The sequence below is a fragment of the Haplochromis burtoni genome, unplaced genomic scaffold (genome assembly GCF_018398535.1).
Source record: "Haplochromis burtoni strain Fernald_Lab_line unplaced genomic scaffold, NCSU_Asbu1 Contig_96, whole genome shotgun sequence".
Lineage (NCBI taxonomy): Eukaryota > Metazoa > Chordata > Actinopteri > Cichliformes > Cichlidae > Haplochromis > Haplochromis burtoni.
Window position 1 is genome coordinate 218,363 of NW_024582457.1, and position 27,846 is coordinate 246,208.

General features: G+C 41.9%; 4 protein-coding genes across 5 annotated transcripts in view; 3 read left to right on the plus strand and 1 right to left on the minus strand.

Moving 5' to 3' along the window:
* sfxn4 (sideroflexin 4) overlaps positions 1-1,565 on the plus strand; it is an 8,350-nt gene extending 6,785 nt beyond the window's left edge. For both annotated transcript variants that reach the window (XM_042222821.1, XM_042222822.1), the window contains 7 exons: positions 1-25; positions 160-234; positions 327-417; positions 837-952; positions 1,032-1,117; positions 1,194-1,311; positions 1,391-1,565. The exon at positions 1-25 is cut by the window's left edge and continues 38 nt beyond it. In XM_042222821.1, coding sequence (XP_042078755.1) covers positions 1-25; positions 160-234; positions 327-417; positions 837-952; positions 1,032-1,117; positions 1,194-1,311; positions 1,391-1,468 — 589 coding nt within the window. In that variant the 3' untranslated portion in view covers positions 1,469-1,565. The remainder of the gene's footprint in view (positions 26-159; positions 235-326; positions 418-836; positions 953-1,031; positions 1,118-1,193; positions 1,312-1,390) is intronic.
* On the minus strand, positions 1,565-6,150 carry dennd10 (DENN domain containing 10). Its single transcript, XM_005927047.3, has 10 exons — positions 5,956-6,150; positions 5,816-5,870; positions 5,317-5,513; positions 5,129-5,208; positions 4,898-5,046; positions 3,575-3,686; positions 3,392-3,492; positions 3,152-3,259; positions 2,984-3,078; positions 1,565-2,898 (listed from the first exon to the last, which is right to left on the minus strand). Exons 2-10 carry the CDS (start codon positions 5,859-5,861, stop codon positions 2,731-2,733), a joined length of 1,056 nt encoding a protein of 351 aa, XP_005927109.1. The 5' UTR covers positions 5,862-5,870; positions 5,956-6,150; the 3' UTR covers positions 1,565-2,730.
* A 1,076-nt stretch (positions 6,151-7,226) lies between these two features.
* Positions 7,227-15,403, plus strand: eif3s10 (eukaryotic translation initiation factor 3, subunit 10 (theta)). The gene is made up of 22 exons (XM_005927050.3): positions 7,227-7,408; positions 7,870-8,060; positions 8,153-8,289; positions 8,450-8,613; positions 9,081-9,280; positions 9,452-9,660; positions 9,767-9,938; positions 10,062-10,166; positions 10,307-10,405; positions 10,495-10,611; positions 10,734-10,919; positions 11,105-11,452; positions 11,545-11,649; positions 11,723-11,836; positions 11,936-12,058; positions 12,145-12,298; positions 12,403-12,584; positions 12,708-12,775; positions 12,869-13,296; positions 13,424-13,556; positions 13,678-13,895; positions 14,547-15,403. Exons 1-22 carry the CDS (start codon positions 7,360-7,362, stop codon positions 14,729-14,731), a joined length of 3,687 nt encoding a protein of 1,228 aa, XP_005927112.1. The 5' UTR covers positions 7,227-7,359; the 3' UTR covers positions 14,732-15,403.
* A 2,210-nt stretch (positions 15,404-17,613) lies between these two features.
* Positions 17,614-22,602, plus strand: emx2 (empty spiracles homeobox 2). Its single transcript, XM_005927049.3, has 3 exons — positions 17,614-18,353; positions 19,591-19,775; positions 21,267-22,602. Exons 1-3 carry the CDS (start codon positions 17,963-17,965, stop codon positions 21,432-21,434), a joined length of 744 nt encoding a protein of 247 aa, XP_005927111.1. The 5' UTR covers positions 17,614-17,962; the 3' UTR covers positions 21,435-22,602.
* The last annotated feature ends 5,244 nt before the right edge of the window (positions 22,603-27,846 follow it).

Genomic DNA, 27,846 nt, shown 5'->3' on the forward strand with positions numbered 1-27,846 from the left:
AAACAGAAATTCTTCATCAGAGCAGGTAAAGTGTTTAGATCAGGCCTATATTTTCATTTATGAGCTGATTGTGTGATCAAATAGCTCAATCATTTTTTTTTTTAAAGTGTCTTTTCTCTAATCTCGAGCCCTCCCTCTGTTTCTGCACTTATCTCCCAGCACCAGGGGTACAACATTTCTCTGAAGCAGCTTCTGTTGATCACTGGTACAGTCTCCTATACAACATGTGCAGGGGTGTGTGCATTTTGATTATGGAAATCATAACCGTAATGCCTCAAGTAAATGTTGGTTTTTCAGTCATTGTTACTTTGTATCTTCTGTTTCAGGCCCTCCCTCAGATTTTTATCAACAGACTAGGTTTAAGAAGCTCAGCAGTGCAGACTTTCTTTAGGTCAATATTACCAATCCCTCTCTCAGGTAAGTTCTGTGTGCTGAATACAAGCCGCTGTGCTTACTGAATAAATAGTATTGTGGAGACTCGTACAGTAGAAATCATCCCAATGCAGACACTGTATTTAAAGTTTGCATTTTAGGTTTCTATTAGAGTAGCTTTGCATGATTTACAGTTCAGAATAATCCTTATGTATTTTACACTTAGCTTTGCAGACCCTCTGTCTGAAACAAGCTGCTCTGCTTTTAAAGTAACTTTCTTCTTATCCTGATTGGCTTCCTCTTGCCAAATGAAGGTTTAGCAGGTGGTATGAGCTCACGTATTTGCCTGGGAAGACCATATTAAGGATAATAGGAAAAAAATGAAGCCTGAGCCTATTGGTACCCTAACAGAGCAAATAAACTAGCATACTTTCAGCTCTGCAATGTTGTTTTACTCTCCTCAGCTACTCTGGCTTTCTTCAATGTGTTAACTGTAAGAAGTGAGGAGTCAGAAACTGGCATCCAAGTGTTTGATCACAATGGAAATCCTGTTGGCATGTCCAAAGCAGCAGGAGAAAAGGTATTTTTAAATTAAAAAAAGAAAAATCAGTAATTTCAGTGAAATCTTGATGTAGTAAAGATCTTTCCTTTTTTGTGAGGCTGTGTGGGAGACTGCCTTGTCAAGAGCGGCACTGTTCGGTATGACCGCCGCCGTTCCTAATCTGCTGGTGCTACTCATGAAAAGGTCAGCCTTTTGTTAAAGCCGTCTTTAACACCCTCCGAATAAAATCAGGTTTGACCGAATAGATTTTTCTTTACAGGGTGAGACCCTTCCAGAGGAACTCTCTGCTTGTCGCTCCTCTCCGACACATAAGCACCGCGCTCGTCCTTGGCCTGATGATTCCCGTTTCATTCAGTCTCTTTCCACAGCTGGGAACGGTAAGGGTCGGGGTCCTCCTCTGCGCTCAGGTTTTGTTTTGCTTTCTTGAACTTAGCTGACACTGACCTTGTTTTGCAGATAAAGAGGGAGCAGTTGGAGGAGGAGCTGCAGGCTGCAGCAATTGGGAGACATTTATTCTACCACAGAGGACTCTGAAAAGCAGCTTTAGATAGAAGACACACAATCCACTGACACATGTTCCACAAACTGCAGAGAGCATGACAGGAACAACCACCACACCAGACACACACCCCAAAATAAAGAGTTTATTTAAAGCAACAGTTTACTTTCTGATAGAAATTTATTTCACTTTGAGTATTAGTTGGATTTATAGATATAGCAAATATTACACATTTTCATGAAAATATATTTTCAAAGTTGCATGAGCCTATGTGTTACCGTCACCTGAAATACTGCAATGTGGTGAAAAATGGATTCAACCGTACAACAATGGAGCTAACGACACTGATTTAGAAGAGTGGAGAAAAAAAAACAGCTTGGAAAATAAGACGTGTAATTAAATACAAGTGAGTCAGTGTGGGCATGGAAGCATTAATCGTTATTTAATCAGCTCAAGACTGAAGTGGAAGCTGTTAGTACAACTCTGAAAATTCCCCACCGCACAACAGTTTACTTCTGTTTCAGCTGTGCGCGGCGCTAATGCTGTTAGCAAAATAGAAAATGTGACATTCCTTTAAAAGACAAAAAGAATCTACAAGTTGTGCAGTGTCTGCTACACTTGTAATCTGATTTCCCCGCACAGCAAAGTTTCTATCAGCTAAATCAGTAATTGCAAAACCTGCACACACATGTGACAGTACAAAGTGAGTACCCAGCCACGAACAAGCTTTGTGACGTTTGGAGTTGCTGCGTTGCACCGTGAACAGGAAGCCAACGTGTGGGAAAACGCTCTGATGGAAAATCACTGCTCGTTGTTTCTGCTCTACAAACTCCAAGTCAACAGCTGCGGCGCTTTTCCCCTCATACCTGTTACTGTTAAGGGATAAAACTTGCATTGTTTTACATTTTCAGCAAATCCCACATAAAGACCATCGTTTCAGATTACACAAAAACTCAAGCAGCTGTGCACTGAGGTCTACACCTCAGGCAGCAGCCAGTCTGTTCACATTGTGTGTTGATATTTTTAATAACTCGAGCTGTAGATTAATTTAGTTTCTGCTAAAAAAACATTAATTATCACCAAACTAATCCTTTCATTGCTCCCATTATTGGTGTGTGAGTCCCCTGATGTATTAGATAAGCAGTGCACCATAAAATCTGATGCTAGGGACACTTTTCTTCCTTGTATTAACAGTGTGCCATTTAAAAAAACAAAAAACAAAAAAAAAACCGTAATGATCCCAACAGTGAGTCCATGCTGCGGATGGTAACCTGCAGTAGAGTGTTTGAAAACAGCTTTATATCCTCAAGAGCTGCTCTGCAGCTGCCAAATGAAAGAGGAAGTTCTCCGTCGCTGGAGGGAAATGACGCCGCTTTAAACCTTCCAGTGTGATTTTAGAGTCTTCACACTCATCAGCAAGAGCAACCAGGTTAGCGAGGATCTCTTTAGTCTTGACAGAAATGTCCTGCAGATGAAGGGCACATTAGATTTAAGACTAGGTTTCTTGCAGCTGACGCTTTCCTGTCTGGTGTTTTTAACTACGTTCTTACCTTGATCACCTGACTGTCTGACTTCTCTGCGTCCTCCGCAGACTGCACGATGAGTTGGCCGATGTCCTTGTGCAACTTCCCCATAGCCATGGCTTCTGTTGTGAGAGACTCAGCATCAGTCTGAGAGAATCAAAGCAACATATTGCTCTCTCTTTGAACACATGCTACCTTTAGCACTCTGGGATACTGTGATGGTGCTGTCTGGGAGGTTCACAAACACATCAAACAAATCCGTTCTGTTGCTCACTTCCGGATTTACAAACCCTGCTATGTATCCTGTGGAGGAAGCAAACATATTGGAGCATTAATAATTCACCCATTCACCCCAGTCATGGCAGTGCAGATAGCTGCTAAGCTGCGTGATGAGTTTTCTGTTAATTACACAGATAAACCAGGAGGCAGCCTCACCGGGGCATTTCTTTAAATCCTCCAGTTCAGCATCACTCAGGTGGACGTACGGGTGGAGGATGGACCAGTCTTTCCTGTGCCACACGAGAGCCGGCAGAACTCTGAGAGACAAACAGAGAAAAGAGTTACCCACACAACACAATTATGTCCACTATGATATGATTATGAAAGTCTTAAATTCACCTCGTGAACTCCAGCAACGCCTCAATCCGAGGGTGATGGACAACAATCCGCTTCTTCAGCATCAAGGCTGTATACAGGATGATGGTCTCCATCCCGAACTGAGACACCACATCTGAGACAAGAGCAAAAACATGGTCGAAGATTTGAGATCGTGTGACTTTTTCCACTAACAGCTAACATTTTAAAATGTTCAATGAATTAATTAAAAAAAGCTGTACATCAACTAAAAATGGATATAATAATTACTTAGATGCCAAACTGCATTTGCATAACGTTTTCCTGACGTCCCCAGCTATTCATTTATTGTTATCCCATATTTTTTACACTACTTAATGCAGAAATTGTTGCTTGAGATGATATCTCAAGCAGCTATCGTGTATTTTCTCCATGATTATGACTCTGGCTCCATTGTTTCCGGCACGCTGAGCACCATCTGCTGCACGAGTAGCAGAGTAGCATCACAGCTGAGCAAACAGTTATAACTTCAAAGTTAATAAATGACAACCCCATCATTTTCCATTTAAAGTATATCTCACTATATATGTGTATGCCCGTGTAAAAAAACTTTTTCACGAGACTGTGTGGAGACGTGATTAAGTACACCTCATCATTCGGTAGCTCGTGCGACCACTTTAAACAGCAATAACATAAACTCATAATTTTCTCTCTGATTTCATCAGTCTCTAACAACACTAGAGGCATTGTGGCCCAGTCTTCTTTACAACATAGCTTCAGTTCATTGACGTTTTACAGTCAGTCATTTATGCACAGCTCTTTTAAGGAAAACTTCAGCTATCAGACAGATGGGCCTCTTTGGTATACAGGGGAATTCTGGTCGACTCAATGACTGTAACGTGCACTTCTGGAAGGATTGTGGTATTGTGTTAACACACGCCTCAATGCTCCAGACCAGCAAACTGACAAAACTTCTGCTTTTATAGAGTTTCTCACACTTAACAATGATAAGTTAATCGAGTACATTTGATTAGCTGCACCTGGGTACCCTCTTATTAAAGCGGTAAGTTTATTAGATTTTCTCAGGACTGCATAAGGTTGTAAGAAAACTTTCATTTTCATGTGAAATATCAGCTGACCCTGATATGTTTTACTTCCTAAAAACCTCCAGTAACAGCGGGGGTTTCTAATAAGAGCTAAAAAGCATGAATTCTTTGCTTTTAAAAAGTTCAAATAGTGTTTGGCCACAACAAAACAAATGAAACAAATAACAAAAATCTTAAATAGCAGATTTGTGTACACAGGAAAGTCCGGGAAAGGTGTTCAGTATTTTTATGTGTGTTCCTCTTTACAAACGTGAAGTCCTACCTTTGACTGAACCTGCCAAGTAGGCTTTCCGAACATCGTAGTCCTTAATGAGAAACGAGCCGTTTTCGTCGCTCTGACAGATTCCTTTGGTGAGGACGGTGATGTAGGCTTCCATCATTTTCACCGGACTTCCGTGTTTGACATACATCCTGAGAAATAAATGTAACTGTGTGAGTTCAGCCCAAAGCACAAAGACATAAGGTGATGCTTCGTATTCATAAAGACTGTCACCTGCAGAGTATTCTACTGAGTGCAGCATATTTCTCAGGGTTGAAGTCTTTTGCTGTAACAACTACTGAAAAATGAGTGACCTTGACGAAGAGAAAGAGAGACATTAAAGAAATGCTCATCTATGGAGGGATGGAGATATTATATGTGACAAAAAGGATAAAGCTAATGCCTGGATAAAGACATCTTACCTTGTTTAGTGCTGTCGGCTCCTGTACTTCCATTGTAGTAATGTAATACCAGGTACGGGAGAACTGACCAAACACAAAAGTGTGAAAGTCACGGCCATCGTGTGTCAGGCAGCACTTGCTGAGCAGGACTTCCCTTAGTTCGTCGCCCACAGATGGATAGCACCACACCCACAAAGTGTCTCCATTCACATCTTTCTCTGAAGGAGGGGAAATAAAAGCAACATGTAGCAACATTTAGCATGTCAGGAGAAAGAAATGCATTCAGACTGGACTTTCAGGGTCTTCTAAGAGCATCACTACCAATAACAAGGTTACTGGAGGCGCTCAGGAACCCATCCAGAGCCATTCAGGTTGAACATGCAGGAGCAATAAACCAGTGAGGGGACATTCTCGGATCACAATAGTATCATGTGATTGTCCTGCATGTTCAGCGGATCTCAGACGCCGACTTAGCTTTAAAAAAAAAAGACAAAAGAACGACTTCCTAACCGAAACTTACCGATTAATCCCACGCTTAACATAAGCTGCGTTTCAGTCGTTGCCATATTCCATACCTGAAACAGTTCATAAGCACAAGTTAACTGGAGAGCAGCCACCGGGCGTCTTCTTCTGCGGACATAGTTGTAACAGGAAAGTTACCTTGAGAGTTCATGCGAGATCAGAATGCCAGAGAGCGATGCTGGATGGGTTTAATGGGACAGAAAGTGGGCTAAAACTTGCCAGCAGTCTGATTCAGAAGATTTCTGCTGCTGTCAACAAACATTTCGCCTCTCTCTCTCTCTCTGCGAAGCTGCTTCCCTCTTCCGGGACAGGAGGGCTGTGCAGGGAGGAGCTACGCAGCTCACAACCAATCACAGCAGCCGTAACGGTGCGTTCATGGTAACTCACAAAATGCAAGTAATATTCACGGACGGCAGGAAAATATAAATTTGAAATTTTATGAATTCATAGCATTTCACATTATGATGTGATAGAAAAGTCTGCGTTTTCACGTAATCTGTAGCACAGATATATGTTTTTGAAAGTAAAACAGTCAAAATAAAACCAAGATTGCTTTTAAGATTGCATTCTGTACTGTAAGTGGCAATATTGGACTGGCAGTGGAGCACATTCTCTAACATAATGATTATATTTATACAGCTAATAATTGTATTCTATTTAGCTTTAAATTATCATTTTTATGTTACTTATAGAGCTACTTTTAATTTTGTCATATTCCGTTTTACTGAGTTATTTGACTTTGTTTAGCTATTGTTTCATGGTTTTATTGGTTGTGTTTACTCTTTGCTACCTATGCACGGGAATTTACGAACTTGGTAGATAAACTAGGCTCTATCTTATCTTATTTCACACGCATTGATTGAATTGATCTTTTTTGAGTTAATGTTTTTCTGAATAGTACTTGAAGGTACCATTGGGGGGAGCACATACGGGAACCTTGTACCATCGGAGTTGCCAGGTTTGATTAAAGCCCTCACTTGGGAAGTTTAGATTATGCATTGCTATTCTACGTTCTAAAATGGACCAGTGACTTCAGACGGCCACTGGTGCTAACGCTATAGAAACTTTCATAAAAGCACAAGAGTTACAAGTTATTTCCTGTTTTAAATTGTATCATTTTAATGATCATATTTCCGTTACTGAAAACATGCCACAGCCAACGGAATCATTTGTCATTTAAAGTCTTATGTGTTTGCATATCCAAAAAGCTCTACAAGATGTGAAAAGGGTGTGTTTACAAATGATAAAAGTGAAATAAAAATAATAACAAAACTACGCGGATACGCTGAACTGTACGTTGTATTAAGTTAATTGTCTTTATTTCCTTTCACCGCCTCATAGATGCGGCGCACACAGTGTGGGATTGGGGGGGAGGGATAACACGTGACGCAACTGGCAACCCTACCAAGGCTACTCACGAGGTTGTTCCTTTCTCAGCCAGCACCGTTCCACAGGGTGAGTGCGTGGCTTTGATGGACTGGTAAAATTTCTTAAAATTAATCCAAGTCAACCAATTTTGAGCTTTGCTAAAAGGTCATCGACATGCCGGCGTATTTTCAGCGGCCAGAGAATGCTCTGAAACGAGCGAACGGTGAGTATACAAACGGCTTCGTGTTTTAACAGATGGGCCACATCCATGCTAACTACTGGGCGAAGGGTTAGCTGGCATTAGCCGTTGGTGACTCGTTGTTGTTAGCCGGCCGGGCTAACTGCTAACGCTAGCCGGATGGCGGGGAAGCCATATCGAAATTGTGAAGCTACGTTGGTATGTAGCCAACAGTCTACGCAGATTTTTAATTACAAAAGAAAGACTTTTTAGAAAAGTAAGTGACTGCCAGAGAGCTGTTAACCTTCCACGTAGCTTTACGGTGTTGTTAACGCTGCCTGGGAATCGGTGCTGTAAGTAGATCCTACTATCACCGACGCACCAACAGCGGCCTAATCAGCCGGCTCTAGCTTGTCACGGTGTGTGAAGCGTTTGCTTTTTTTTTTAATGATGCGGGACTTGACGCGTTTATTGTTGACTTATATTATTTTAACATGTTTGCGCAGAATTTCTTGAGGTTGGCAAGAAGCAGCCGGCCTTGGATGTCTTGTACGATGTCATCAAAAGCAAGAAACACCGAACATGGCAGAAGATCCACGAGCCCATTATGCTCAAATATCTGGAGCTCTGCGTCGATCTTCGCAAGAGTCACCTGGCCAAGGAGGGTCTCTACCAGTACAAGAACATCTGCCAGCAGGTCTGCAAGAAAAAATCTGTGATTTTTGCACACACAAAATAATTTATGCAAACTAGCAGTTTAGTCTAAATGTAAGCGCTTTCTGTTTCCAGGTGAACATCAAGTCTTTGGAGGATGTGGTCAGGGCCTACCTGAAGCTGGCAGAGGAGAAGACTGAGACAGCCAAGGAGGAGTCCCAGCAAATGGTCCTGGACATCGAAGATCTGGATAACATCCAGACCCCAGAAAGGTGATGCTGCTTAAGTTTTTATATAGTAAATCAGCTGTTTAACAAATGACTTAAATCAAACACCAGCCCTAAGAAATGAATTAACTTTAAATTTTGATTTTTTTTTTTTCTTCAATTAAATAAATAAACTGGACTAATGTGAAACTTGCTTTGATTTTAGCGTGCTCCTGAGTGCTGTGAGTGGAGAGGACACTCAAGATCGTACTGATCGCCTGCTCCTCACTCCGTGGGTGAAGTTCTTGTGGGAGTCCTACCGCCAGTGCCTTGACCTGCTGAGAAACAACTCCAAGGTGGAGCGTCTATACCATGACATTGCACAGCAAGGTAGGGACATGCATCAAATTACTTTTTAAATACTGTCTGTTTTCATGATGTCATGTTCTAGTCCTAAGTCAATATTCCAGGCTGCTTACTACCATCTTAATATAAAGTTTTTGTATTTTTAATCGTTTTCTGTATATGGATGTTAATTAACACCAATGCATGTATAGTATGTTTTATAAAACAAAAATCTTTCCCAATGAAGTCATTTAATTATTATTCAGAAATGTATTTCAAGTCTGTTTGCTGTGAGTCTAGGATTAGCTAATCCTCAAGGTATTACAGCAGTTACGCAAAGCAATGCGATGTAATAAGATATAATGTAACAGATTAAATTAATTGTCAAAGTGAACAGTTATTGTTGTTGTTGTTAGTATTAATATTAAATAACTGAATAGTTTTGCAACTGCAAACATTTTTACAGTTAAAACCTTTAAGTACGAGGCTCTAAAATCCTACCTTCCCTGCAGCATTCAAGTTTTGCCTTCAGTACACCCGCAAGGCAGAATTTCGTAAGCTCTGTGACAACCTGCGCATGCATCTGGGTCAGATCCAGCGCCATCACAACCAGAGCACTGCCATCAATCTGAACAACCCTGAAAGTCAGTCCATGCACCTGGAGACACGTCTGGTGCAGCTGGACAGCGCCATAAGCATGGAGCTGTGGCAGGTTAGTCTACCTAACACTCTTCAACAACTACACAAGCATTTTCAGATCGGTTGCCTCCACTGTTGTGGGATGCTGTAATGTGCAGCTGGCAATGTATAATATTATAGTAGCTTTGAAACATGATGAATGTAAAATTAATGGTACTAATGCAATTATTCTTTTTCCTCTCAGGAAGCATTCAAGGCTGTTGAGGACATCCATGGCCTGTTTGCTCTTTCCAAGAAGCCTCCCAAACCACAGCTGATGGCCAACTACTACAACAAGGTGTCTACTGTATTCTGGAAATCTGGAAACGCTCTCTTCCATGCCTGCACACTTCACCGGCTCTATCATCTGTCCAGGGAGATGCGAAAGAATCTGACCCAAGAGGAGATGCAGCGGTATTCCATTAATTCCTTGTGGATAAATGCACCAGTGTTTGTTTGTTTTTGTTTTTAAAATTTGATCATGACCAAATATGTATTGAAATTTACTTTCAATTTTCAGGATGTCTACCCGAGTCCTCCTGGCTACGCTATCTATTCCCATCACCCCTGAGCGTACCGATATTGCTCGCTTGCTTGACATGGATGGCATCATTGTTGAGAAACACCGAAGGCTAGCTACCCTCCTGGCCCTGCAGTCTCCACCAACCCGCCAAAGTCTCATTAATGATATGGTACACTATGTGCTCAAGAAGAGAGAGAAATCTTCACACCCTTTTAAGAATATAGTTTTTTGTTTTTATCTGTTCTTTAATTTGTTTTAAATTTTTGTCAAATGTATGATTTTTGTGTTTTAGGTTAGATTTAACTTGCTGCAGTATGTTGTAACTGATGTGAAAGAACTTTACAACTGGCTTGAGGTCGACTTTCATCCTCTGAAGCTGAGCGGGAGAGTGACCAAGGTAAACTGTCCAGCTTCATGTGGCAGCAGCAAACGTAATAATTACAAGGAGCTGTCGTTCAGTTCATTTTCTTACATACAGCTTGAAGTTTATTCATTTAATTAACATTTCTTGTTGCTTGTAATTTCCTACTCTTCTAGGTGTTAAACTGGGTGAGAGATCAGGCTGAGAAGGAACCTGATCTTCAGCAGTATGTCCCACATCTGCAGAGTAACACCATCCTGAGGCTCTTGCAACAGGTAATCCTCTCTCTCTTCTGGTTAATCTTTTTTTCTAAATCGCTTCTACCCTGAAATGGGTGTAATTGTCTTCATTTTTTAAATTTTAGGTTGCACAGATCTATCAAAGCATCGAGTTCAGTCGTCTGGCCTCTCTGGTTCCATTTGTGGACGCCTTCCAGCTGGAGCGCTCCATTGTAGATGCTGCACGGCATTGTGATCTGCAGGTAAGATTCACATTGGTAGAGACGCTGACATCACTGATGGTCCAGAAACAGGGATGTGAGCTATTACTGAAGTAACATGCTGTGTTTTTGTAGATTATCTAACATTTCTTTTTGTCTTGTAGGTCAGAATAGACCACACCTCTAAAACTCTGAGCTTCGGCTCTGATCTGAACTACTCGACCAAAGAGGATGCTCCTGTTGGACCTTTCCTGCAGAACATGCCGTCAGAGCAGATAAGGAACCAGCTCACTGCCATGTCTGCATCTTTGGCTAAAGCCATACAGGTCATCAAGCCTGCCTCCATCCTGGTGAGTTCAACCTCTAACCGATACACAGTGACCAGAGGCACCTAATGTACAGCGCTCCCCCCCCCCTTTATTAATGTACATACAGTGACGGTATTTTTCATGTTATATTTAAAACATTACTCATGTTATGCCTTTGTTTGAATTCAAGTGCATCTTATTTATTTGTTTTAATTATTCTTTCTTAGCAAGAGCGAGAGGAGCATAACCAACAGGCCATCGCTGCCTACCTGAAAAATGCCCGCAAGGATCACCAGCGCATCCTGGCTCGTAGACAGACCATCGAAGAGCGCAAGGAGCGTCTGGAGAGCTTAAACATTCAGCGTGAGAAGGAGGAGCTAGAACAGCGGGAGGCTGAGATGCAGAAGGTTCGCAAGGCAGAGGAGGAGCGTCTGCGGCAGGAGGCCAAAGAAAGGGAGAAGGAGCGCATCATGGAGGAGCACAAGCAGATCAAGAAGAAGAATGCCCGTGAGCGCTTGGAGCAGATCAAGAAGACTGAACTTGGAGCAAAGGCTTTCAAGGATATCGACATTGAGGTGATGAAATGTAGCCATAATCAACTTGATCTGGGTAAATATCACATGGATTACATTTTTAATGTAGATCTAACAAACTGGTTTTGTTGCAGGACCTGGAAGAACTGGACCCTGACTTCATCATGGCTAAACAGGTGGAGCAGCTGGAGAAGGAGAAGAAAGAACTTCAGGAGCGTCTGAAGAACCAGGAGAAAAAGGTAATGGTATTAAATCAGTAGAAGTATTGATAACATAAATATGTACTGGGCCCTAAGTTTTATCTCTCTTCAGATTGACTATTTTGAGAGGGCAAAGCGTCTTGAGGAGATTCCCCTGATCAAAAAAGCTTATGAGGAGCAGCGTGTCAAGGATATGGAACTGTGGGAGCTCCAGGAGGAGGAGAGGGTAAGTGGGCAGGAAAAAGCGCTTTACATTAAGAGATAAAAACGAATGTAAAACATCTGAGCATCTGGAATGTAACAAGTTGTTCTTCTCTTTATGTAGATTAGTACCATGAAAGTTGAACGGGAGAAGGCTCTGGAGCACAAGAAGCGCATGTCCAGGATGATGGAGGACAAAGAGAACTTCCTGTCCAAAATAACAGCTGCTCGTAGCTTCATTTATGAGGTAAGACTGCTTAGTCAATCTCTGAGCATTAGCTGACTATGAGGACTGAAGCAGTGCTTTCAGCTTCACTTCTGTGCCTTTTAAAGGAAAAACTGAAGGCTTTCCAAGAGCGCTTGATAGAGGAAAGGAAGACGCGCCTGGAAGACAGAAAGAGACAGCGCAAAGAGGACAGGCGTAATGCTTACTACCGGGAAAAAGAAGAAGAGGCACAGCGTATTCATGAGGAGCAGCTCAAGAAAGGTTTGTACAATCACGAATCCGTGATCCAACCTGTCGTCATAAAGTTAGGACAGGAGCTCATATTCCACAGAGAACCAGGAAGGATTTTAAAAATTTTTTAATAGAGCGTGAAGAGCGTGAACGCCTGGAACAAGAGCAGCGAGAGGAGGAGGAGAGGGAGTACCAGGAGCGTCTACGAAAGCTTGAGGAGCAAGAGCGGAAGCAGCGTCTTCGTCAGCAGGAGATTGAGGAGCGAGAACGACGCCGTGAGGAGGAGAGAAGGGTCCCACAGGAGGAGAAGCCAAAGGTTTGGATCTGTTTTTTAATAAGTTGCTTTTGCTTACCCCAAGATGGCTGGGATGGGCTGTGTAAGGATAATATGGTCTACAGGACTGAGTAATTTTGAAGTATCATGTGATTCTGTTAAAAGGAGGATGGAGGATGGAGACGACGCACAGAGGGTGGGGATTCAGAGTGGCGTCGTCCTGCACCAGACAGGTGTGTGTCACCAACACTTAGTTCCTGCTTTTCTTCTTGTAATGCCGACTCAGCTAGGAATGGCTTCTCTAACAACAACTGTGTGCTCCTTAGGACTTGGAGACAGGACGATGACAAGGAGGAGAAAGAGTTACCTTTCAGACGAGATGGTCCTCGTAGAAGCGGAGAGGACAGAGGTCCCCGTAGGGTCTTTGACGATGAACGAGGCCCACGCCGTGGTGACGATGAAGACCGCCCTGTTCGCAGAGGGTTGGATGATGACCGTGGTCCACGCAGAGGTTTCGACGATGATCGTGGTCCAAGGCGTGGTGGAGATGACGACCGTGGTCCTAGACGTGGCTTTGATGATGACAGAGGTCCTCGTAGAGGCATGGATGACTCCAGGGGACCCAGGCGTGGAGCTGATGACGACTGGGGCCCCAGAAGAGGAGATGATGACAGAGTTGGAAGAAGAGGTATGGATGATGGGCCACATCGTGGTGGTGATGACGCCAAACCCTGGAAACCACTTGGCCGACCTGGTAAGTCTGTAGCCAATTGGCTATCAGTAAATAATAGAAAAGTCTTGTTATCCAACAGCCAGGCAGCTGGTCTGTGCCTAAATGTCAAGTCTTAATAAAATGATCATAATGAACACCTCTGATATAGGGGGGTGGCGTGAGCGAGAGAAGGCCAGAGAGGAAAGTTGGGGACCTCCCCGGGGTGGCCCCCATGATGATGGAGATGATGGCGAAGGAGACGAAAGATCCAGCGACCGCAACAGAGACCGTCGTCCAAACAGGTGGGGCTAATAGATCTATGCCTGTATGCTGAGTTATTCGTAGCACCGTGGAGGATGTGACAATTTGCTTTTCAGGTAGTTGTTGGCAGAGTTTCTAATTGGTGTCACTGTGCGTTCACAGAGAGGATGGTATCTGGAGAAGAGGGGGTACTGATGAGGGAAGCAGCTGGAGAGAATCTCGCAGAGAGGAGGCAGACCGCGATGATCGACGCGATCGAGACGATCGACGCGATCGAGACGACCGACGTGACCGCGATGATCGCCGCAATAGAGACCCTCGTGATAGAGATCGCCGTGATGATCGTGACAACAGAGGCCCACCCAGAGATCCTGATGATGGTGAGCAGAGCATGTTTTAGACTTGCTTTCAGTGTCTTTGCTGGGTTTGATCTCAGTAAGTGTGATCTAAGTAATTTATTTTATGCACAAATGGTAACTTTGTTTCAGAAAATTGCTGTATGAAATGTAAATAAACAATAAAAAAAAACTGCATAGATTTACCAATAATTTAAGCTCTGCTTTTATTAATAATAATCCAATATCAAGCTTGAATGGAGAACATTTTGATTCCAAAACTAGTATGGTTTGCTCCCAAACACTTTTGTTAAGAGATGTTAAAAGAAAACTGATGTGCACAACATCACCATGGTTTTTATCTTCCTGAAATCAAATAAAAAGTAATCACAGTTGAGAGATTTAAAACGCTGTAGACGCTGGTGTCCCTGATCCAACTCTCCATCCTCAATCCACTGAGCTCATCTTCTGACTGTCAAAAATTTCAACGTGAAGATAACTTATTCAGCCAGCAGAGGGCACTGCAAACCCATTGATACATGCTCTGCTACATAAGCTTTTTTTTTTTTTTTTTTTTTTTTTTTTTTTTTAAATTTAAAGAAATCATCCACTTTGGACACACGAAACTTCCAAAGTTAAAACATAAAAACTTCCGTTGCTGGAATATTTTCTACGAAACATCTTTGTTCCCCACAGGTGGTTCTTGGCGTCGTGCAGGTGAGGATAAACGTGAGGAGCGCGACAGAGACCGAAACAGAGAACCGGGACGGGACCGTGATCGTGACACTGATGGAGAGAAGGGCTGGCGTACTGACAAAGAAAACCTTCGCCGCACCAAAAACGAGACAGATGATGATGGCTGGACCACCGTTCGCCGCTAAACCTCAGCTCATGGCTCAATCAATAAATGATTTAAAATAATAATAATTATAATAATCATAAATACCACATCACTCTGTCGGCCACAGTGTTTCATTGGTGGCCAAAAAATACCTTTGATTTGAGTATTTGTAGAATGTAGTTTCCTGGGAAGTGATTTTGTTTTTTATTTTGACCTGCAGTTTTGAACTGGAAACTCCTCACCTTCTAAACACCATTAACCAATGAACTTGTGTTCACTTAGGTTTCAGTGAAGCATTACTGTAACCCCCAGTGGTTGGAAATGTTCTTACCTTAGTGAAGTTAATCCGACCTACATGCAAACCAGTGAACCTGCTACAATATTCAATGCAAACTCAGTGTACCACCAACTGCCTCTTTTATGACTGTACCTTGCATAGATGTTATGGCACAGATCTACAACTCTTCTAATGGCTGATGGTGACTAGGAATCGTGTCACCTGCTTCAGTTATTTCAGCTCTTCCATCTAATATGAGATGCTTTTTAACCTGTTAAAGAACTAGTGGAATTTACATTTTGTGCATGCATAGAGTATTGAAATGGTCTGGCTTCATATCCAGTGCGTGCTTCTATCTTGCTGCAATCAATGGTATCACACCAGGTTGCATGTGTACAGATAAAGCCTTTATTAATAAAGACAATGCTCACCAGGCATATGTTCTCTTTGTCTTCAATGGGATATTAAAAAATGTTAAAGCATGCTGTCCTCAGCTTTGCCTAGTTTAGATCAATACAGCCACAGATAACCTTATGAACATACGTTTTAGAAATAAAGCCTGCTTGCAAATGCGTTTTAATACTTAATTTAAATGAGTAAAGCAACTATGTTGATACTTGCACATGATGAAGCTTGTCATTTAGATTTTGGTTTCTGGTTTCTAAATTAATCCCACATCACTGCAGTATCACTGCTAATGTATAAACAACAACACATGGGGATGCTGCATCGTAATCCAGAACTTCTTGGCTACCTTGAGGCGGAAACTGAAACATGTATGCCCAAATATTTAGGAGCGGTCAGACTGCTGGCCTGGCAAACAAGATAACAATAATTCAAAACTGCTTGTGGAGGCTACAACCGTACGACGCTGGCGATCTGAACTTTGTAAAGCCTTTCTTTCTGTAACCACTAGAGGTCGGTAAAACACCAGAAAGAAGACTCGTTACATCCGAAAACTGGAAACGTGTTGGTTCGTGCCTAAGATCATCAGTTAACTGAGGGTATAAAACTCAGGAAAAATATAAACAAGCAGAAGGTGGTCAGAAAAGAGGCAATTACAAAACCAGTAACATGCTGCTGGAGCTATAAAGTAAGAAAACACCCTCAGCAGGGCGGGAGTTTGTTGTCCCAACAACAAAACTGCGTTGGCATTTTGAATTTGGCTCCCCGATTTGAGCTACTATATAATAATAATGATGATGATGATAAAAAAAGTAATAGTAATAATAATAACAGTAATAATAATAGGCTGATATTTAATGCAAACCAAAAGCCTCTATCTGAACTATATAAGCGAATTGAATAAAAAACTATCCACCTCTGGGAGATTCCTCCAGGTATTGAAAATAATAAACTGGAATGTGTTTTTTAACATCTTAAACAAGATGGTGTATGTGTGTGGGCATGTTGGTGCTCTGATAGCGCTGAGAAGCCCATTCAGTGCTCCAGTATATTTTTATAGACCACATTTAATTTCAGGGACCCTTAACCGCATAAATGAGCAAAGCCTAAACTCCATGTGAGTAATAATAATAATAATAATAATAATAATAATAATAATAATAATAATAAGTGGAGTTATTCTGATTATATGTATTTGGTTGGAAACTTTCCTTGAAACATGTATCAGCTTTACAAGCAGCGGCCAAAAAATTAAAATTAAAATTAACAAAAACAAAAAAAGGCATAAAATGATGAAATAATCTCCAAACATTTGGACGTAGGCTGTCGGTAGGCAATACATCATTTTCTCATTTCGGGGATGCATCAGTTCACTTGTCAGCAGCCTGCGCGGACTCCAAGTGTGTATTATTTCTTTGTGAAGGCCCGCTGTGCTGCAGCTTCGTGCTGCTGCCGTCAGCCGCTGATCTGCATGCAGGGGTGACAGGTCGCACTCGCACAGGTACACTACTCTAATAAACAGCTCTCACCGTCTAACACACAGCGTTACTGAACACTGACTGTTTCAGGATCGTGTCCCGCACACTAGATAAAAAAAAAAAAGCAGAAACACCTCTAAATCTGAGCTTAAGCGCGTCTGCGTCTTCGACAAACCATTCTGCACAAATGTAAGCGTGTCAGTGTAGAACTCATACTAATGCTGATCCTAGAATCGGGACAAATGGAAACAAGCAGCAACGAAAAAAAAGAATTTTCTACAAATGTCCAGTCACAAACAAATAAATAAACATAAAGAAAACAGGAAAATATGGAAAAATAAATTAAATCCGACTAATGGCGCAAATAAGCGGCTGCTGAAAAATTCCATTTATTCCATACCATTAGCATCCCAAAAACAGAGTCAAACAGAGCTGATGTGTTGCCGCCACATTGTTTTTGCATATTTTAAAGTAATCACCTCTAGTAGTAACAGCACACACACACTTTAAAAATCTGCCTGAACCTGTCGTAGACACTAAATGCAAATAAGCAGGCTACCTTTTCTACTGGTTAGTTGAATGTGTTAAATGTCCTGGAGATATGTGCGCACGAGTGGATGCATGTGTCTGTGTGTCTACATGTGCGCGTGCGGGCATGTGTGCGTGCACGCGGGGGGCTCTTCTCTGAACGAATCCGTTCCGTGTTGCGCGTTCGAGTCCGCCTCTCCGCGCCCCTGCTTCCCATTGACGCACTTTTTAAGCGTCTTCCCCCTTCTCCACCTTAAGGCGAGCAGCAGCGGCAGCGACCAATCACCATGCCATTACAGCCTTCAGAGGAAGCTGTTTATGGGGCTGCAGCGCTAATTAGGCTCATGAACTAACAAATCTGCCTGCACGAAGCCGGCGAGGAAAACGATCACATCCATGGATTAGTCTGGGAGTAGCCGAGCACTTTTTATTTTTTGGCTTCTTCGACACTGCCCGCCGCCCTTTCCCAACTTGTTTACTGCGCAGAAACTTTCCCCTTTTTTTCCTTGGGTGTGGAGTATTTTTCAAGCAAGAGCGCCTACGACAACTTTAACCTAAACTGGGGAATCTGGACTATCAGACCATGTTTCAACCTACACCCAAGAGGTGTTTTACTATAGAGTCTTTAGTGGCGAAGGATAATCCGATACCGGCGTCCCGCTCCGAGGAGCCCATCAGGCCAGCGGCTCTCAGCTATGCAAACTCCGGCCAGATGAACCCATTTCTGAACGGCTTTCACTCCGGCGGCAGGGGCGTCTACTCTAACCCGGACTTGGTTTTTGCCGAGGCGGTCTCTCATCCGCCAAACTCTACCGTTCCAGTACATCCGGTGGCCCCGCCGCACGCTCTGGCCGCTCACCCGCTTTCATCCTCACACAGTCCGCACCCGCTTTTTGCCAGCCAGCAAAGAGACCCCTCAACTTTCTACCCCTGGTTATTACACAGATATAGGTACTTGGGTCACAGGTTTCAAGGTAAGTTGTCAAAGTATTCGACTTTGGATGAGTTTTACGCACGAACAACTACGGGCTGTAGCATTTTCTTTTCTGTTATTATTTCATTTTTGGTTTTTTTTGGTTTTTTAGACTGTGTTAAGCTGAGAGCAAGGTGGTGTAAAAAATATAAATATATATTTGTAGCTGTAGCAGAACAGTTTTAAAGTGAAGCGTCGTTAAGTGCCAAAAGTAGTTTCTAAAGGTGTCGCAGCTGTAAAAAGAAATGACCTCGTAACGAATTTCTTCGATTTTGGACAAAGAAAAATAATCTGTAACAAAGAAATATTTATGGCTGGGCTTGTGAGGACGCCTGCAGCTTCGGAGTATGTGTTAACGGGTTGTTGTTTTTTTACGAATTGAAATTCTGACATGTTTGTACACCGGTAGTCTGCAGGTTATATATAGCGCATGATCTATATCCAGAAACGCAATGAAAGCATTTCGCTAGTCTGCGGTTTAAACCTGTTACAGCAGGTTTTTTGTTTTTTAGTTTTTTTAGTTTTGTTTTTTTAAAGAAATAAATACATTTTTATTTGAGCTAAACGTGTAATTATATGATTATGCTGTTTCTAAATTTCTGAACCTGACATCAGACAAAATATGAGTAAATTGTAAATTTATTGTTTAAGTTGGTTTGGCCTGAGAACTTTTCTATTATTGATTTCGGGTGCTGAATTTGTGGTATTTTTATGTGATCGTTATTATTAATAATATTATTACTGAATATTATTTTTATTTGTTTGATTTGGTTTGGTTTGTTTTTCCCGCAAGTGACAGCGCTATTTTTTATTTTTTATTTTACTAGAATGTATTTTCAGTTTAATTTCTAAGCTGGTTTTGTGTGTTGTCGATTTACAGTTTGTTCACAAAAAGCTAATTTAATTAAGTCCAGGATTATACGTCTGCTTTATTTGTTTCCCTCTTCTCTTCACACGGAAGGACTGACAGATATTAAAAGAAGAAACCTTCAGTAATGATTAATTTAAACACACACACACACACACACACTTTCATAAATACGGCGTGTGGCTTTTTATTGACTAATGTCCAGCTTCTTTTTGGACTTTATTATCGTCCTTTTATAGTCCCTCGGGAGACTGCAGTCCTCTAGCTGCGCCCAGGCCTGTTGTTTCTTATGGAATAGTTAACATCTTATAAAATATACATATATATTTGAATACGTCACTGAGGATCCTCACTTTCTGCTCGCTTCCAGGTAATGAAACGAGTCCAGAGAGCTTCCTTTTGCACAACGCGCTGGCCAGAAAGCCCAAAAGAATCCGGACAGCGTTTTCACCTTCGCAACTCCTGCGGCTCGAACACGCGTTCGAGAAAAACCATTATGTGGTGGGAGCAGAAAGAAAGCAGCTCGCCCACAGCCTTAGCCTCACAGAAACTCAGGTAAGAAGCACTGGATTTTACTCGACATTCCGCCCTCTCTCTCTCCACTCACCTGCTCTCACGTCGTGTGTGTTTTTTGTTTCAGTGCTGCTTCTCAGCGCGTCGTGTCGTGTTTTTGGCTTTTAGGAAATCCTCACTTTCATTTTACAGTAATTCGAGAGATTATTATTGATTATTATAGAAGCTGACTGTGTCGTGGTGCTTGTCCTGGAGGACGGTGTGTTACTTTTTATGTGTTTGTTTGTTTTTTTAACGTGGTACCGTGCGTCATGGAGCCTTCAATCAGGCCTGTAAAACGTGTGCGTATTTACGCGCGGCACTAAAGCGGGGTGTTATCATTTGCTTATCATTTGCCAAACAATAACGCGAAATTATCAGGTGGCACACCGTTTCCACGTTGTCATTTGAAGACAGAGGCTTTCTGCTGGAGCCAGTCCATCGTCATTGTGTAGGCCTAACCTCATTCCAGGAGGGGGTTGAATTACTTTGTTTTGGGGTGGGGTGGGGGGGAGAGAATGTTGCCTTTTCAAAATGGAGGGCAAATTAACCAGTTAACCATTTTATAGGGTAGGAGATACAAAGAGCGAGGCGGGTTCAATGAATTCCCCCTGCCATATTTAAGATGCTGTTTGAGCCCATCAGCCTGCTGTCTTTTGTCCGCTGTGTCTCCTTTATACGGCGGGGCCTTTTGGAGGAGCTGAAGGGAGAAATGAACCGTCACCTACTTCAATTAGCCCACTGAAGGCTTATTAAACGCACCTCGGTTGCCATTAAAGAGCTGAAAGGGCTGCACAGCGACAAAACAGGAACAGATAATTTATCGATTTAGATGTTGTTAATTCCCCCCACGGTACCGATTATTAACAAATCCACTTAGAGGAGCGTGTGGACATATATGTTAAACGTGCCTCAGAGACATTTATTTCTCTTCACATCCACATGCTGACATTTTTGTTTTAAAAAATCTAAAAAAATTAAATACGTTTCTGACCTACTTTGGGTATGGCGTCAAAGTTTCTGCGCGCATTAAAACAGTAGTGAACCTTATTTATTAAAATATTTTATTTGTGTCACAGCTCCTTGTCTCATTTTCCTTTTTCCCTCCCCATAATTTTAAGGCGTGATGTGGAAAAGACTCTGTCCTGTTATATTGTTAATAGAATTGGGGTTTGACCTTTTTAAGGCGGAAGTCGCTCTTTTTTATGTGAGTTAATAAGAATAATTGGAGTAATTAACAATGACATGATTTTTAATGGCATGTATTCGTGCTGTACTGGAACTATAATTGATGTTTGTTTATCCTGGCTGCTGTTTCCTTAGGTGTAGGTCACATTTTGCCTTTTTTTTAAAATTATTGTTATTTCTGCTGAACTCTCTGCTTGTTTTTAGCCATGCTATCCTATTCACGCTTGGTTTTACGCACTGGCCAATCGCGGTTTATCTCGTGATACTGATACGGGTTTTTCTGGTCCCCCCCCCTTCTCTATGCAGGTAAAAGTGTGGTTTCAGAACCGACGGACGAAGTTCAAGAGACAGAAGTTGGAAGAGGAGGGCTCGGAGTCTCAGCAGAAGAAGAAAGGATCGCATCACATAAACCGGTGGAGACTGGCGACTAAACAGGCGAGCCCGGAGGAAATTGATGTCACTTCGGACGATTAAAATAAAGACTATGCGCCTGAATGAAGGAGGACATGGATACAGGATGCCGTGTAGAGACAAGTGAGAGGGTACAAAGCCAATGTCACATTTCAGATCTCCGGAGACCGGCAGCTGAGGGTGAGACAAGCCCGACTGACACTGCTGTCACCACGCGGGTCTGTCAGTCCGAGTGACCCAGGGAAATGTGACCGACAGTGTCTCAGTCCACCTACCTGAACCCTTTCTCGCACCAACCACCACTACTACCCCCCTTCCCCCACCCTCCCCCACCTACAACCAACACCTAATTATATTTTTCTCCAACTCACATTGGACGTTTGCACTTCAGAAGGCTTTTATTATTATTTTTTCCTCCTCTTATTTTTTTAAACAAAAAAAAAATCGTTTCCACGTAAGATATACCAAAACACCAAACTGCTTTTTTTTTTTTTGTAAAACTTGAAATGCATGGTCTAGTTTTTTTTTTTCTTCTTTTTTTCCTGGTAGCTGTTTTTAATTTGACGAGTTTTCGCAAACCAAGGAAAAACAGAAACAATAACAACAAAAAAGAGGAATAATCAGTTTTGTTTCTAACTCTATTTTCAAACAGAGAGATGTCGTGCTTCTTCCTTTTTACAATGTGTGCAGTCTTTAATTAATGATTCTCGTGTAAAAGTGATTGTGAAAACATATGAAGTAGCGGTGCTGCGTTATGGTGTTTATTTTTAATTTTTTTTAAGGAAAGAAAAGTGGAATTTCGGTGAAAAAATGACATCTTTCTATAAAAAAAATAAAAAATAAGTGAATCAGACCACAGACAAAGTACTTAAAGGGAAGGTATCAGGACATTCCTTTAACCTAAAGCTTTACCAATGTGTCGCTGTGGCCCCCACACAGGCTTCTGTCAGGACTTGACCCTCCAGTGAAAGTTGCAACGAAGGACTAAAAAGCAAGAATTGACAAAGACAGGAGAGAGAGCAAAAATAAAAAAGCACTGAGCGTTATTCCATGTACAGAAATGCTAAAAAAAAAGTTAATGTTTCTGTTAAACCCGCTTTTACAGAATGTAAATACTTTTTGTGTTTGTGTTAAGTTTGCTACAATTTTAACACAAAGTATACTTCCAAGAAGTATGTAATTGTCAATATTTTGTCAATAAAGTTTTATCAATATGTCGCGCGCAGTAAAAGTATAGGCTTTTGATTACGGAAAGCAACCTTAAGGTTTTTTTTTTTCTTTTTTCGGAAATGCGCAATCATTTAGCGCACAGCGAGGCGCGCTGATGTGGCGTTTATAGGATGATTTAAAAAACAAAGAGAGGAAAAATTCTGCAGCATGTAATTTGTTTTCCTCAGCCCTGCATTTGTTTCTCAGTCTGACATAGAAAGCATTTTTTTTCCTCCAGGAGCTGCAGCGTCTGCTCCGCTCCGGCTACAAAGAGTCCCTACAAGCTTTTGTGAAAGTGCAAATCAGTTTGGGCAATTATCATGCGAGTAATATGAGGGGGGAAAGGGGATGCATTGCCCAGTGGTCCACTTTAATCTCTTAATCCACGGATCCAAGGGGGGCTTGGTTGGACATAATTTAGTACAATCTGACTACCCCTCACGACGCGATAAGGGAAGGTTGCAATGTGCCGCAAAAAATGGGATCTTTGTTTAAAATCTTGTCTTTTAGGCTCCAATCGTGCTGCAAGCTGCTGCTTTGGACCGAGCGGAAACATTACAGGACTTCTTTTTTGGAGTCCGTGGGCGCATTAAAAAAGAGAAAGAGATGCAGGAAACGATTTCTCATTTAAACACAAACAAACCAAACAACAAAACCACGAAAGCAGAAAGAAATCTTAACAAATTGAAACTAGATTATGATGGTTTTTGTTTGTTTCCTCGCGAACTAACCTAACTTCGGTGTTTCTCGCGGAGGTGCACGTGTTTGTTTAATTGTTTCATAAAGTAAAAAGTGGTGTTTTTGTGGTTTGGGTTAGGAAGGAGGGGGGACATGGCATATAGGGAATTCTTAATCGGCCCATAGATTATAACAGCAATAAAAATCTATAGAGAATACCATTAGCTTTGGAGAAAAAAACCCCTAAAAGCTTTATTACAAACCCAGCTTTGAAATAGGGGGGATTAGAGGACTGAAAGGGTCCCACAATAGTTAGAAGAAAAGGTTTCATGCTAATGAGGTTAATGCCCTTTGTATCTCCGGACTCCACAACTTCATTACTCCTATCTCGGGCAACACCGAGCGGCTCAGAGCTTCACAATCCACTCGAGCTTTTCCCTACCCTGCCTATAAAGAAGGATTTGATAGCAGTCCTGTTCAAACTAGATAATTATATCTTTTCAAGTTGGAATTAAGATAAAGAAAGTGCAGTGGAGGCGGTGAGCCTTGATCCGCCGCAAACAAATTTGGCGCACTCCCCCCCCCCCCCCCCCCCCCACCACACATACACCCCCTCCTCGTGTGCTGCATGGACACACAGGAGACAGGACAGGCTTCTCATTAGAGCCTGGCACAATTTGATTAATTTAAATGCGTTTGATTTCAACCCCTCTCTCTTAAAAGAAGCTAGTGCATGGAAATAATTTTTGATCTTATTTTTGAAATTACGTTTTGTTTTTTTTAAGCTACAATATCCAAAAATCTGCTTCACCAAATTAAAAGCTTCCAGTGGGTGTATTGTATTTTAATTTGTTAAATAAAATTAAAAGAGACTCTTTATTTTGAAAGTGCATATTACTACATAAAAAAATGAAAATGAAAATAATAAAAAGCTGTAGGCGGAGGTGGAGTGGGGGATTATTTTCTGTAAAGCAGTCTGGGTAAAGACATCTTCCTAACAAAAGCGCGCATGCCGCTTCCGTAATATTTAGGTCTTTACGTCTGAGAAATTCAAGGCGCTCTTCTTTTCAGATCCTGGCATTTGTTTGAGGACGATCAGGTGCAATTTGAAACTAAGGTCACATGAATATAATTACTTTGGACAGAACTCAAACAGCGTGCGCGCGTTATGAGTTGAAGTGGGCCCTCACGTATTAGATCCTTCTCCCAGACGCTCGTGCTGTGCGTTAAGGGCCAATTGTGGGGACCTTTGGTGACCCTCTTATCTAAACTAAAACTGCCCCTCTCGGTCCGGGGGCTAAACTCCCTCATAAATCATCACAAGTCCACGCGCAATTTGGTTCTTGCGTAAATTTTGGACAATTTGGAAACGAGCTCCCGCTGCATCAAACATTTAGCGCGCAACGTGAAACGATTATCCACCACTGAAAAGAGTAGTCGGTCCTATCAAGTGACCCCACTGACCCAAAACCTTTAATCTGCAATTAGTAGGTATAATTACGTCCGCTGACACCACTAATGTGAATAGTGGCCGAGGGAGGGAATAAGCGGAGGACAGGCTCGGTATTAGCGCGCAAAGTCAATAATTGATCGAGCTGGAATCTCTTAAGTCGGAAGAAGTGGCTTCTGAAAGGATGGGTTTGGATAGTTTGTCAACACGTCGTCTGCCAGAGGAGTTTCATTTCGAAGAGCATCTCGTCGGGGGCAAAATGAATGTCTGTGAGGTGGCACCTGTAGGCCGACCCCGTTACAGACCCAACGTCAGGCCTAACTTGATCTGTCCTGTTTCACAAATTGCCTCTGAAATTGATCCTTGAAACGAGAGAATGAACCCCGCACAATTCCCCTGGCCTCGACATAAGGTGCAGCAATAAATATACAAGACTAATGAGCAATTACCATACGATCACTCTTCAAATAGCTTACATAATAACAAATTAAACATCCACGCCTCGGATTCAGTTTCTTTCTTTATTATTAATAACGAAGGAGTGGCGTTTGCAGCCACGATGTGCTCGGATGATTATGTTTTCCGAACCCAGCAATTTCCAATTTGCCATCGGGTACAGTCAGCGGTTATTGACTCGGACTAACTAGTCTACCGACTTTCAGGGGCATGAACACAGCTGGGCAGAAGTGGCGATCTTTGTGAATAACGCGTCCTTTATCCTTAAGTTATTTACAGCTCAGATTTTGAACGAGGTGAGGCGTTTAAGAGCAGGATTAAACACGCAGACACTCACGAAGCGCTCCTAAAGGCATCACAGCGGCCTGCTGCGTTTCCTGACATGACAATGAACTTGTTAGCGTTTGAGATCCTATACTGGAAAAAAAAATCAACATATTGTTTTAAAAAAATAAGGAAAAATGCCAAAGCTGTAAGATATAAATATGTTGACTGTTCTTTAAAAAGAAAAGAAAAAGAGAGAAACAAAAAGACACTTGAGTTAATGTATTCAAGGCAGGTCGACATCGTATACACACACACACTAAGAGCCTGGCACCAAAATGCGATTGTTAATAGATGAACAAAGCCAAGTGGCACATTACAAGCTGCTCTGACAGGCCCATGCAGAGTTTCACTCACTGGGTTTTGGTGCTCCATTGCCCATGTTCACCGAGGTCACCACACACACACACGCTCGTCACATGACCTACAAGTGACAAATGGTCATTTCACTATGAAATATTCATTGCATTTCAGAAACAGTAAACTTTATTTTTTTCCACCTGCACAATGGCCGCCCTCCCCCTCTGTCAGGCCTCAGTCCCATCATGCCTTGCGCCCTGCATTTGCAGACACCACCAGCATATCTGTATGCTCCCCTCAGTAACCACACTGCACAGGCACAGCTCAGTTTGGAAGGCCTCAGAAACTTTATTAGCTGTTTTTTCCCCCGTCTTCCTTAAACTCTTCTTATTATAATTGGCTGCAGCAGTAAACACCTATTTTTCCATGCATTAATATTCTTATGGCAAACTGCAATGCCAGAGATTCCTAATGCTTATTTTCTCTAACGATATAGGGGCAATTTGGGCTGTAATTTGAGGCCATTTCATTTGCATATAAGTGTTTCCCACATATCCACCACCAGCTCTGAAGAGAGCGATTGTCGACCCCTTGTCCTCTGAAGTTCCAACCTCCAAACATTTTATAGGTTGTATCTGCAAGCAGCATTCCCTTCAGCTCGCTAATGTGTAACACATGGCGGACTGTACACCTGATAAAATACCTCAGGGGCGCTGCAGTTTGGAAAATCCTCAATTCGCTCTCTAAATAAAACAAACAATGGCCTCACTAAATATATCACATGTGCCTGCTGAACTATTTTGTGTCTCTTGACCTGCAAGTCCCCTCCCATCATCAGCACTGACACAGCTCTGTCTGTTTGCAGGATGCAGCTTGCAGGTACTTTTGAAAATACTGCCTGATTTTATGATCTCCTGCTTTTAGAATAAACAGGCTGTAGTGCTACGGCTTGCTGAAGCTCCATTGCTCTTGTGTGTGTGTGTGTCTATGTAAGCTGCTGGTTCTCCTGTCCGTGTTTTATGTCGCTCCATGTGAGGGTATGGTCACATGCAATTAAATTAGCTCACTTCTAAAAGTGGACTTTTGAGTCCACTTCCCCTTTGCTACTTCATCCCTGTGAAATCGCTGCAAATGTGGCTACAATTAGAGCTGAAGTGTAACATAGCTCCCAGAGCATGGGTTACAGAGCAGACAGGTGAAATTGTGGGCACCTGTTCTTCTGCCCCCTCAAAGCTTCGCTGTGTCTCCCCCTTTTGGTGACTGGGAGGGAGCAAAATCTGGCCCCCAAAAAACATGAAATATCAAGTTACTTTGGGCTGAGTCTGACAGCAGTGGAGTGTTTAGTGTCTGGGAAGTGAAGCAGCAATAAAATACTAGTGGTCTTTGCAGACAGGGGGTTGCATGCTCTTGGGTAGCGGATGGTGCATCGCTTTTCCTTATTCCTTTTCAACGCAGGAGTCAACTGAGCCCATGACACACATTTAAAATGTAACTTTAGATGTTTGGATTTTTCATTAAGTGGCTTTAAAATAGACTGTTGGCAAACAAGAGAAACATTAGCCTGAAGTAAAGCACATATCAGTAAATACTACTGGTACTGTAGCCTTAAATAGTTTTGTTAACACTAAAAAGAAATGGCAAAGTGGAACTGTAAACTATTGCATTGGACCACCCTATGGTAAGGTGAAAAATTATTGTTCTAATTTGTTTTATAGCCTGAGCTATAGTTGATCATAACACAAATAACTATATGATGACATTAATATAGAAGAAATACTTTGCTTACTTATGCTAGCATCTTGGTATTTTTTGAAATATTGTTGCTTAAACAGACACAAATTAGTCACTTCCTGTTTAAGAAAAAAATAAAAATATAGTAATTATATATATATATATATATATAGCGTTTAATCAATTTATAATTAACAGGGACAATTGACCTGCTTTTTAAATGACACCAGCTAAACACTGACGACTGCTGCTTTACGTGAATCTGTTAGATGTGAAAAAAATCACGTAAACTGCATCACAACAGGATGCTGTGAAAGAGCTGTAATT

What these genes read in the sequence shown, in the direction of transcription:
- emx2 (XM_005927049.3), top strand. Translation starts at nt 17,963, where the DNA reads ATGTTTCAACCTACACCCAAGAGGTGTTTTACTATAGAGTCTTTAGTG. An exon ending in CTTGGGTCACAGGTTTCAAG is followed by an intron (nt 18,354 to 19,590) that starts GTAAGTTGTCAA and finishes GCTCGCTTCCAG; the next exon opens with GTAATGAAACGAGTCCAGAG. An exon ending in TTAGCCTCACAGAAACTCAG is followed by an intron (nt 19,776 to 21,266) that starts GTAAGAAGCACT and finishes TTCTCTATGCAG; the next exon opens with GTAAAAGTGTGGTTTCAGAA.
- dennd10 (XM_005927047.3), bottom strand. Translation starts at nt 5,861, where the DNA reads ATGGCAACGACTGAAACGCAGCTTATGTTAAGCGTGGGATTAATCG. An exon ending in GCGTTGCTGGAGTTCACGAG is followed by an intron (nt 3,493 to 3,574) that starts GTGAATTTAAGA and finishes TTTGTCTCTCAG; the next exon opens with AGTTCTGCCGGCTCTCGTGT. An exon ending in GGATTTAAAGAAATGCCCCG is followed by an intron (nt 3,260 to 3,391) that starts GTGAGGCTGCCT and finishes CTTCCTCCACAG; the next exon opens with GATACATAGCAGGGTTTGTA.
- eif3s10 (XM_005927050.3), top strand. Translation starts at nt 7,360, where the DNA reads ATGCCGGCGTATTTTCAGCGGCCAGAGAATGCTCTGAAACGAGCGAAC. An exon ending in TCAAGGATATCGACATTGAG is followed by an intron (nt 11,453 to 11,544) that starts GTGATGAAATGT and finishes GTTTTGTTGCAG; the next exon opens with GACCTGGAAGAACTGGACCC. An exon ending in TGAAGAACCAGGAGAAAAAG is followed by an intron (nt 11,650 to 11,722) that starts GTAATGGTATTA and finishes ATCTCTCTTCAG; the next exon opens with ATTGACTATTTTGAGAGGGC.